This window comes from Amphibalanus amphitrite, unplaced genomic scaffold, assembly GCF_019059575.1.
Source record: "Amphibalanus amphitrite isolate SeventyFive unplaced genomic scaffold, NRLGWU_Aamphi_draft 000122F_arrow, whole genome shotgun sequence".
Classification (NCBI taxonomy): Eukaryota; Metazoa; Arthropoda; class Thecostraca; order Balanomorpha; family Balanidae; genus Amphibalanus; species Amphibalanus amphitrite.
In genome coordinates, this window is record NW_024881617.1 from 486,700 (window position 1) to 498,866 (window position 12,167).

Sequence of the window (12,167 nt, forward strand, 5' to 3'; positions counted from 1 at the left end):
TGCTGCTTCCAGATCTCAGGAACGGCTGGGCCGATTGCGTTCAAATTTGGCACACCGCTAGCGACCGGTTAGAAGGGTGCTTTGCGCAAGCCCGTTGGAAGCACCCTCTCGCCCTTCCGCACGTGCAGGGCTCACTATCTCGCTCGCTCGTTCTTCGCCCAAAAGGCGTTTTACTGGTATCTAATAAACGTCATTGATCGTATTTCTGTTAACTGGTGTGTGCATTTTGTTTCAGTTGTCATGGACTTCAAGCGTTGTCCGCAACTGTTCACCACTGCCTAAGTAGCCACTGGTGTCTGCTCGTGCCACTAGTGCTCGTGCCATTGTCAAGGGTCTCCGGCTAGTCATTTAGTCCTCCGCAAACCCTACGATCGTCACAATGAGGGACGAAGAAATGGAAGTTGCAGTAAAGGTGAGTTAACCCGCGCACCGACGGGGGGGGCGGATATCCGCCCCCCCTGAGGTTTTTCGCGGATAGCGGGAAAACCGCGGCGCGTAGCGCCGCGAAATTTGGTATGACTATTCTCTCATCAATTTTACACATGGTGTGCAAGTTTGAACCTCCTAACTTTTAAGGTCAGGTCACCAGGTCACTTTGAATGACCCAACCTCAAGTCACTTTTTTGCAACTTTGTCACCGTGCCAGAGCTACAGTAGATGTCGAAGGCCTTTGAAAGTCGCAGGATGTTATTAGGTCATTAGTAGCTACAATTTGTATATCTCGGAATTTTGATGTCGGTGACCTAAGGTCAGGTCAATTTCGCGACCTCCCCATTATAAGTCAATGGGGGAAAAATCAACTCCCTGTTTTTACCACTAAAACGGGTCGGAATGGCCCCATATACCATACATGACTTCACATACGATCAACCTTCACTACCTTGAGGTCTGTTTTGCTGTTGGGCAGCTGTAAGGTCATGTGACGTCATCAAAGGTCACCAAAGGTTTTTTGCCAATAACTCCTTACAGGAACAAGATACAGCCGCGCGGATGGTCTCATTGTGTTCAGCTCGTCAAGACGCATCGAATGATATACATGATGACCTCGAGGTCACGTGACCTGAGGTCAACCTTTGACCTTGACCTTTCGAGGTCAACATATATATCATTCGATGCGGATTGACGAGAGGATCACGATGATGCCCTTAGTTTGTTCCTATCTTGACTACTTGGAAAGTTATTCGAGAAAAACCCTCTCCATATCTAGCGCCGCCATTTTGACTGTTTCGACCCCTGTGACGTCATCTTTGACCTGACCTGAAAATGACCTTAGTAAAAATTGTAGACCTTGTCCGTGTGTATCCGATGCCGTTTACCGCTTGTCGCTATCTTGCTTCGTTCTCGAGATCTCAGGGGGGGCGGTCATCCGCCCCCCCCCCCCCGTCGGTACTAAGTTGGCGCAGACCCCCGTCGGTGCGCGGGTTAAGAACCTACCGTGTTCACCGCTTGTGCTGTTGGTGTCCGTATCAAATAACAAGGAACAATCGAAAGCAGCTCAACAACATGGGAAACCGGTTCACTTTCGATGTCATACGGCGGACTTCGCCGTCTGTGATTAGCACGAGACTATTGTTTCGGTCTTGTGGTGCATGCTATCTTAATTGGTAGGTACTTTAATCAACCGGTTAATATCAACAGAAAGGTGTAGATCGAAAGTGAGCTTCACCATAATGTGATAAGTACAGTTGCCCGAAGTCAAATAACTACTCCAAAATAGGAGCTCTGGCTATTTATTAAGGTTTTTTATGTTTTAGCCGAATTCCCATACCAGCACCTTATTGATGTGAATCCCAGTTGAGTGTATTACCAAATGTAGAGTAAAAAATATTCCCCACTCTACACTTCAAAGTTAGGTCTTGGGTGACAACAACCAAATGGTCTTGAGAAGCTGAAAAGTGAGTCGTCACGGCCACCATTTATACCCGGACATTGAACAGATGGTGTACAGAGGAGTGCGGGGACGTGACGATGGTATCTGCAGCAGGCTGAATGTGGCATCATCTCATTGGCCGGCCGACAATCGGTGCATATCATTAGAGCCTCTCGAGAAGTCGGCGGTCTGATCAGCCGGTGCCGGGCGGCCGATGTGAATGACCCTCCCTCTGCGCCGCTGCCTCTCGCGCTCTGTCGATCGCCGCCCGGACAGAGCATCCCAGAGGTCACACAATAGAGCCCAGAGGTCAGCCCACCGCTGTTGTTGTGCACTGTCGCGTGCGCTCTGTGCTGCATTCGTTTAGGTCTGATTCATGCAAATCAGGGGAAGAAATGTATGGATTCTGTCGGGGAGAACAGAGCGGAGACGAACGAAAAGCGACATTCCTGGATAGTTTTCTGTCAAAGCTGTCAAAGAGATTTACAGCGTCGAAGTTTTCTGACCGTGCTGGACAGAAAGTGAGGCTGAACCTCCCTGCAGCTTGCTCAACACTAATCGTAATTTATTGGTTTGCCCTAAGAGAAAATGTCAGAGGAGGAGGCATTGGTTGTGAAACGTCCGTCGGGCTTTGACGTTGCGTCAAAAGTCTGTGCGGAGCTTTTCCGAAATGCACATTCTTTGATATAACGTTTCCAGCATTCATTTACTCATATACATGTTTCCGCTTGTGATTCTGCTGTATGCGGCGTTACAGTCTCCTGTGGTGCTAGTGTTCAACACAGCACTGCGGTCTCCCGTCAGTAATTCATTGTGGGTATAGGTAGCATTCAGGCAGAATGCCGGTTGACTTGACGTGTGAAATCAATCAATAGTCACAACAAGCCGAGTAAGGAATTACTGGGTCCAAGCACAAATTATCGGAGTTTTTATGCAGCTCAAACGTTTTCCGTTTAATTCCGCATTTCCACCGTAGCAGCAATTGCCGATCAAAATCACGGAGTATTTTCTTTTTCTAGACGTTTCGAACTGGCAAAGAGGTGCATTTCTATAATAGGGAAGAACATCTTCATCGGATTAAGCTTGTTTGATGTGAAGAAAAAAAAACACGAAACAAAACATTTGTTTTCGGAATGTGACGAAAATTTGTATAAGGCTGCACGAGCAAAACGAGTGCGAAAATTAACATCAAACCTTCTGTCGAGATAAATTACCGTCGAACCGTATATCGTTTTTGGTGTGACCCCTCAGTAGTAGTTCTGGTGGTGGTCCTCCGTCTCTGCTGACCTTCAGTCGCCAGGTGGTCTGTTCTGTTCTCCTCTGGCCCCGTCTGGTTACACTCCAGGGATCCACTATTTTATGGAAACGGTCCGACAGGATGGTGCCAGCTTTGAATGGAGCACCAAAAGAACAGTTTTGTGGCACTTTTGGTCACAAAGTTACTGGGACCGGAACAAGGAACAGGGTCGCGGAAGAAGGTAATGGCTTGAAATATAATTGTAAATATTGTCTTGAAAAGGCACTTCTTAAATCGAGATCAAACGTGATTGAACAATACATTATCCCGGCATTACTTATATGTTTTAGAATTTAGATAGTATAAATTAGTCGAAGCAAAATGTTAGAGGTCCAGAAATATCCAACATGTCTAGCCGTCCTGCCCTGTTCCTGCCCTGCTATTCTAGACAACGCCTTCAATTCACAACAGTCCGTGAATGGAAAATGTATGTCTGTCTTCCTCCATTTTTGTTTGCACCTGCTCCTGATAAAGCGCGCCAACTCCCCGAAATTGCATTGTGCTGTCGCGTGAGAGCACACAAGTATTTTTGTTTGTTGAAGCATTTTGTCCTATGTGCCAACCGGATGCTTATCGTTGCTTGGTGGCTAGAACACGGATTCTGTACCGCAAATCTGGCATGGTATCGGCAAGGAAAGCGGTGGCTAAGGTGGTACTTCCTCGCGGCTATAAACTACGTTACATGTATTTATTTTACCTGAGAAAGGTATTATCTAGTTGGAAAAGCCCAGACATTGCAAGAACTGTTACGATAAATCATAAAACATTCTTTTGAATGTTGATCATTGGCAGGATAGCATAAACTACGCGAAGGAAACTTCATCAAAGTTAAAAGAACAGAAAGTATCTTTGACCTGATTATTTAAGTTCTGGTTCCTGTCAACCCCTGCCAATCTTCTGTTAATTTTTACATGAGCCTTGTGACTATTCAGAACAGAAGGTGAAGGTCTAACAGTAGATGTATCCACACAGAGATTTGATACAAATCACCGTCTATTCCGTGCCAAATACATTATAACTGAAAATGCATCTTAGCTCGTTATCAACTCTTCTCGGGACGATGATCCCACGATAGACTAGGCCCACCCAAAAATGTCAAAGGTCCGCAATTACCCTCAAGCAAGTCTCTGCGGCAGCTGAAGCAGCCTCGTTATAACTGCTAACCCAACCCGTGGCCATACACAGTACACAGTACACACCCACCAGGAAAAGGGCGGTTTCCTGCCGGGCTCCGTGGTCGAATCGGTGAGGAATGCACGGTCGGCAGTCAGGGGCGCGCCCAGTCACGTCACGGGGAGGGGTGGCTGGGCGGCAGGGGAGAGCAGGGGCGCGTCCAGGCGTGTGCCTCAGGGAGGTGGTAATATGACGTCGTGGGCTGTGACAACTGAGGATGTGTGCGATCAGCCACATATTTGGGGTGACATCACTGGCAGATGATGACTGATTTACCTAATACCTAATGTTTCCCTATATTGAACTACAAGGAAATTAATCACAAGTTAAAAACAGAAAGAAAAACTCAGATTGCGGGCTACAGACGATAAATCACATGCACTCGTATTCAAACTCTCTGCTGTAGGTATATTTCCGATCCATCAAGCTCGCACTGCCCATTGCAGGGTTTTTTATAAATTTAGTCCGAACCTTTCGATGGGAAGGATTCACAAGGACAGAGCCACCGCTAAGCAAAGCTTGTTGCGATGACCCTGCCCTCTACCCTCCGATCGCGCAATTCCGGTGCTATGGCAGAATTTAGAGTCCAAAGTTTAACGTGCGCACAAAGTCGCGCACGGCCGGTCCCCTCGCTGACTTCGCCTGGCTACGGCCTGCCAGCAACCGCAACCATACCTGTCAGGAGGCCCATAAATGTCGAGCGCCCGTCGCGCTTCGAACTCGGACTGTCATAACCGGGGACGCGTGCTCTCACCACGCGGAGTCCAACGCTCTAACCAACTGAGCTACGGGACCGGCAAATGTGGGCCGGTCCGGCAAATGTGGACCGGCAGGTGGTGTTAAATGTGATTGAACTTTTTAACGACGCGTTGCAATACTTGAGTCAGACATTGCATCGCCCTGTAAATAGCTGTGTTCCTGTTGCTGCGCTAAGCGCTAGTCTAAAAATGTTTCTTCCTCCTACCCTGCAATTTCTCGTCCGATTTTCACCATCCATCCAGGTGGCCAAGCTTCTGCACTTCTGCAGCGCCCGTTCAGTTCGGGGGGCTCCACCATTGTGCACCCATATCTTCCGACCCATTCAGCTGTCGCGCGTTTTTATTTGTCGGCGGCCCGCAGTGGACCCGGCAGAGCTGCCGGCTGTCGCGGCGGCCCGCAGTGGGCCCGGCAGAGCTGCCGGCTGTCGCGGCGGCCCGCAGTGGGCCCGGCAGAGCTGCCAGCTGTCGCGGCGGCGGCGGCGAAGCACGCGTCATTGTTGAACCGGTTGTGGTGACCATGAGGGCGACTGCTAAGCTGCCGGGAGTGCAGCGGACCGGCCCAACGCCACCTGACGATGGTAGGCTGGACGGCAGCGGCCGCAGCGGACGGCGGGCGGCGGCGGGCGGTGGAGGGACGTCTTTGAAATGTGAGGGAGTGGGGAAATCGGCCGCTGACAGGTGTGGTTTTAGCTGTCAGACAGCTCAGATACGGCCAGTGGGTATTACCGGATTCCACGAGATTGGTACCGAATGAAACAGTTTTGTTCGTATAGGAAGATATCTGTCCTGTCCTGAAAGAACCCCGGCATGTTTTGGCTGCCGTTGCGCTGTCTTATATAACAGCGAAGACCAAATCAAATATCCTACGGTGCCAGGACTGACATTCAAAGTGACAACTGACATAAAACAAAATCAATTATATACCTATTACCTACACAACTGTCTCTGTGTACAACTGCAGAACACATAACTGAAGTCTCAGTTTTCTGCTTTCATAGTTCAAACTTCGAACAAAGAAAAATCGACTGCAGGAGGTATTTATCACATTCATTTATCCATCAAGCAACAGAATCTGGAGAACATTTCCCACAAACTTTGAGCCCTCTACGAAACGGAAATGTTTCTTATTTTCTCTCGCGCCTGTCCTGATCAACGGATAACAGCCAGCATCACGCAGCCAATCTCCTTATCGTCACGAACGGCCGTCTGAGTTCAAACAGTTTCCTCCACATGCACATTGCACAGTGCACAAGGTGGCTACTTTAGCCGCGATACATACCACCACAGCCGCACTCACCGCACCGCAGCCACCCGGCCGTCCGGAGCGCGGCCAAAGCGGCGCGCGTGCGACGCTCGGCGCACCTTCCCTGTCGCATCATACATCACCCAGCCGGCCGAGTGATGCGCGCGTCAAACTAAATCGATCTACGACAGCCTAAAACGGCCGCTGATCGCGCGCACAAAGGCAACTTTGACACGCTTTGAGCATGTGATTGTGCCCGCGCCATCTGCTGCACTGCGCGCCTCGTTTGCCGCACTTGTGGCGCTCGCGGTGCTTTGTTTTCACTGTCTGAGACGAATCTGGCGCAGTGCGCTCGGCTGGCGGTGCTGCGTCTGCGCCACGAATGGAGCGGTCGTGTGTGATCAGGAACGCATTGTGGACAGTGGATGCCTGGCGTGCCTATACGTGTCTGTGGCGTAGGAGCTACGTCTGGCATCGATACTCGAGAGCCGTCATGGAGACCCAAGTCTCTCTGTGGAACGTTGACTGTTTCAGTCTGAGAACTATGGTGGGCTAATATCTGCTTGGTTGGAAAGTCGTTTAAATCCCATCGATCAAAAACGTAGTCTTGGTGAGATGGGCGAACGAATGCCTGAGCTGTGGCAACACTCTTTTCAAGTCAACTTTATCCGATGGGCAGTGAAACCACGCAGTGACAATGGACAGCGTAACAGAGATCCAAATCCTTAATTCAGCCTGAGCCCGGAGGATATGCCAAAAAGCCGTGCACACGTCTTCCCAGTATGAAAGATTTAATTCTACTGCTTCGATGTCCGATTTTTGGCAAGCATGCCTTGAAGTCACCACCCCGCCGCACCGGCCAAGGCGCCCAAAGCGCGGATCCCACTCATATCAGATTCAGAGAGTGTCTGAAAGCCACCATCCATAAGAAAGTCGTGGTGGTCGTGTCCATCATCCATAGATAAGACCGGTGATGTCAAATCACGTCGATCTATCCGTCGAATCACGTCGATAACGGTATGCTAGGCGCAGGTCTTGACTAAAGAGAGCAATGCTTTCGCCTTCCATTAGAAAGAGACAAATATAATTTAATTCCATAAGAACAATCAAAAATGTTTGTTCTGAAGCCACGAGGCCCACGAATGAACGTGACTGGAACTAGTGACTATAGTTCGTTTTTCTTAAGTTTGCCCCTCACTGTAAACGTCTTTTTGAACACAGCACGAGAATTGCTAGCTGAATTACTGAGAAAACTGGTTGGCGCACATTGTATCGGAGATATGAATAATATTTTCAAAATAAGTTTTGAACACAGACGATGTAACGTGAATGTTAAACGCCGTGCAATTTATTAATTAGTTCAGACATAATTCCTGAGAAGTCGTCTATCACTGTGGAGCTGTAGGTATGATTAAATACGAGCTATGAGTCTGTGAAATGGTAAACAAATTTGATAAAATTGATCGTCTGTGAAATCTGGTGAAATCAATGTGCGCCAACCAGTTTTCTCAGTAATTCAGCTAGCAATTCTCGTGCTGTGTTCAAAAAGACGTTTACAGTGAGGGGCAAACTTAAGAAAAACGAACTATAACTAAACTTGCGTGTGTACACTTCCTGAATGGTTTCTACAGAACTGTGAGGCTGATATCTGATTCATAACACGGTGCTAAAGGGAAAGTTATTCTCTGCTTTGTTGAACAACTTTTTAGTGAATAATTGGCTTGACATTAAAACTTGTGTTATCCCCGTATTATACGAAACACTTTCCTTGCATTAGGTGTTGCAAAGGAGCAGATTCTCATCGTCTTGCCTCATTTTATTGGCCATAAACCATCACCATAGGCCATCCTTGTAACCGCGTGCAGAGCCCCGTCGGCCCAGTCCCCGCGGCAGTTTCGGTCATCTCCTCGCCCTCCGTTCCCTCTCTAGGGCTCGTCCGGCTGAGTTGGTGAGTTTCAGCAGATCGGGACAGGGAAGTGACCGGCCTCGGCAGTGACCTCTGCAGGCGCCGTGTCCGTTCCGCACGGCTGGCTCCGTGCAGTGGGCGCGGTGCAACCCGACGCCCGGCTGCGGCGCGTCAGCCGGCCAGTTCACTGCTCCCGACGCCCGGACGCCCGGGGCGCCGGGGCGCCGACGGAGTCAGGAGAGTCCGCAGCCGCCGGAGTCAGGAGTCGGCGGCCGCTCCTCGGGAGGAGCCAGGGGTCGCGCGCGGCCGTCTCGCCTGAATGACCACGGGATGGGCGGAGATGCCGGAGCGTGCGCTGATGCATAACGGCCCCGCGAACGGCCAGCCGGGGGCTGTCAGAAGAGGCAGCGACTGTGAAAAGAGCCAGAGGTCGCAGAAAGAGGTACCGGTGGACGGTGGAGGTGTTGAGCGAAATGAAAAGGCGCTGGTGGTGGAAAATTACCGTCACCCTCCCCAGCCCTTGGAGCGATGAGTTGACAAATGAGAGGAGTGATAGGTTTTAGATCGATGCGATTTAGAATGTATTAGAATGTAGAAATGGGCGTTAAGTTAATAGCCATTGGTCAATAGTCATTTAGATCAATTCATCCGTTTTCAATCCCGGGTATGGCTAGAAAATGCCTGCATTTTTTGCCGTAATGTAGATGCAGGCTAACAGACTTTGTGTTCTGAGTAAATGTTCCAAACAGATGATCAATAATTATTAAAGAACCGACATATTCCCATTAGCTTGCTTGAGACAAATATTCGTTGTGTTTAACCCGACGGATATCCCACTTCAGTCTCCTATCTATTTTCCACCGTTTTCGCAGACCCTCCGATCGTCTAGCCTCTTCTCGCTACTCCTGTCATGTGATCGGTCATGGTCGCCCGATCTCGATGGCCAGGTGGCTGGAATGTCCGCGCTCATCCGGTGCCGGCCAGCCCATCTGTTTATATCGCCTCCTGTCGAATCCCTGCCGATGGCGCAGCACAAAAACTGCTGCCTGTTCGAGGCGGCCGGGATGATCGGCTGAGGCGCCGCTCCGACCCGCCTCGGGCGGTATATGCTGAGGTCGGCGACCCCAGCCCGACGGACAGGGGTGGAGGGGGAGGGGGGAGGTGCCAGTCGGGGTGTCAGACTCAAGGCGAAAGTGGTTATAGCGTTCTGCTGTTATATTGATTATCGCTTGGGGTTGAGTGTTATAAATGAATGAGGTGATCATCCATACAGATGACTACATGGGATTAGCTGAGGTCTGTACGTTTCGCCCTGGTGGGTCTCCATGACTAATCGTGTCTGACCGGACGCTCAGTGTTCGCGCAGATTTCAACACAATGTTAAAACAGTTTCACAATGTCAAACAGTCACGATGATTGGATGTTCCTTCTAGGAACGAAATGACGTGCATACAGCGAGGTAAATGACGGTGTTTGTTATTATGTGGCAAGGGTCATTGTTGTTCAGCATGCATTCGCTTCATCCTTCCTGGATTGCAATAAAATGATTTACCTTCGACCTACCTTGTCTGTACTTCCTTAGCTCTAGTGGAACTTATAAAGTGCCAGCACGTTTCTTTACAGTCCATATCAGAATTAAATAGTCTCCCATAGACCGATCAATATAATTATAAAAGCTTAGAATCTTGTTTAGAAGCTTGAAGAAGGTCGACCCTTTTGACTTTAAGGATGCTCTTTGGTGCTGAACTGCTGACAATAGCTAATCACCACCCCTCTTGTGCCGTCAGGTTGTGATCGTGGGGAACGGCGCCGTGGGCAAGTCGAGCATGATCCAGCGCTACTGCCGCGGCACCTTCACCAAGGAGTACAAGAAAACCATCGGCGTCGACTTCCTGGAAAGAATGATCGAGTGAGTACAGAAAGCTACGCCGCGAACACGAGCTAATGGCTGCATGGCAACGACTGGCCAAGTCACGCAATGAAGTTTTATTTCAAATGTGTTTCCTTTCATAATAAGATGCCAACTGTCTGCCACTTTTCGTGGTATGCATGGGCACAAGAATTGTTAGCGCTTTCTAGCCAGAGGTGCCTTTAAGCAACCTTTTCTATAATTTATTTTTCGTACTACATCGAACATCCCAAATTATACCAACTTTCCGGCCACTTGTTTTTAACAAAGACTCTCACAGTCCACAGACAAAGCAGCCGGCTTATATCCCATTTACGACGAAAATACAGCTATAAACGTTTGCTAATCCGACCGCCACATTGAATGCCGGAGATAATAAACACTCGAACCGCCGATCCGATCTGCAGAGCACATCTGCGCGAAAGTCACCTCGCCGGTGCGAGTCACCGCACTCCCCTGACCTCACTCGACCTTGAGCAGCAGGCGACGACACCGCCCTGGGGTCAGCCGTGAGCTGCTAACTCGGGAGATTGAATACCGTTCAATGCTTCGACCTCCTCACTAGCTCAAACGAATCACTCCAGCTCATGGCTGTATAATGTTTCATTTGCATGTGGGCTTTACCGGCTCTCAGAAAGGCCGGCGACCCGACCAGCACAGAATTGGACATTTGCATAGCAGTTGCCTCGGAGACGGAAAATTGGGAACTGTCTGAATGTATTATCCTGAGCTTTTACGTTTGTTCTTACTGCGCCGATCCGCTATTTCTTGGGATTGTTACTGACGTTCATTATACGGTGAAGACGAGGTTACGCTGAATTAACGGGGAGGCCGCCGTGTTGTATGGAAATGAACACGGTTCGACGGCTTCAACTTTTGTACCTAGACACTCTTTTAGGTATTCATGGGTATGGATTGAATGTCTTGCTTCGTCGTGACCTTTGAACTTTTTGTTGTCATCTCATCTTTTTATTACCGTTCCTAATCCGGTGGTCTCCTCTCTCTGTCTATGTCTCTCTCTCTCTCTCTCTCTCTCTCTCTCTCTCTCTCTCTCTCTCTCTCTCTCTCTCTCTCTCTCTCTCTCTCTCTCTCTCTCTCTCTCTCTCTCTCTCTCTGTCTCCCTCTCTCTCTTCTCTTCTCTCTCTCTCTCTTCTCTCTCTCTCTCTCTCTCTCTCTCTCTCTCTCTCTCTCTCTCTCTCTCTCTCTTCGTCTTTTCTTTCTGTTTCTTTCTCCTCCCTATTCGTCAATCTTTTTTTGCCTGGCTTTTGCCGTTAGTTAGGTCGCTCTCTTCTCTGTTTCTTCTATGGTCAATAGAAGAAACAGAGAAGAGTTAGGCACTTGTTGGCTTCATATTCCTATAAGGCGTTTTTCTACTAAAGAAGAATGCTTGAGCCTTGAACGATAATCTTGTAACTATTTTGCAACTTAAAGGGACTATCCCACCTTCTAAAATGTTGTTAAAACCAGTTAAATTGTGCCCGACTTTATGGATTGGATGACCAGGAACACGGTTCTGGCATTTATTTTTCATTAAACATCTTAGGCTTCCCATATTCCAAACACAAACTTTCAAATATGTGACGTCACAGCCCAAAATTACCTTCTTCCCCAGGCCACATTACTGTCATAAAGCTGATTCTTTTTACTCTGTAGGCACCACAACAAAGTTCAGACCAAGTTTTAAGCGATTTTTCAACGAACAAACCCATTTAAATCAGAATGACTAAACGAGGTGACGTCACACTAACGGTCGCTCCATGTTGAAGATAGGGCCTTGTACAAGGCCCATTTTCAAATGAAGGGAACGAATTTCTTCAACACCAAGAGGCCGCGGGGGTTGCAACCTAGATAGATAGTGGTTTCTGAACCTCGCCGCAAACTTGGCTATCTCAACTCAAACCCCATGTTAAAGGTGGGATAGTCCCTTTAAGATGACACAGTGCATCTGCATCGCATAACCTTGAGCAGTGAGCTGGCTCCATGGAGCGCTGCGTCGTTCAACCGTGAAGAA

At 48.8% G+C, this 12,167-nt stretch overlaps 1 protein-coding gene across 1 annotated transcript in view; it reads left to right on the forward strand.

The window, feature by feature from the left end:
* LOC122381596 (ras-related protein Rab-23-like) overlaps window positions 1-12,167 on the forward strand; it is a 36,006-nt gene that overhangs the window by 15,076 nt on the left and 8,763 nt on the right. The window contains exons 2-3 of the mRNA XM_043365954.1: window positions 236-412; window positions 10,035-10,156. Coding sequence (XP_043221889.1) covers window positions 380-412; window positions 10,035-10,156 — 155 coding nt within the window. The 5' untranslated portion in view covers window positions 236-379. The remainder of the gene's footprint in view (window positions 1-235; window positions 413-10,034; window positions 10,157-12,167) is intronic.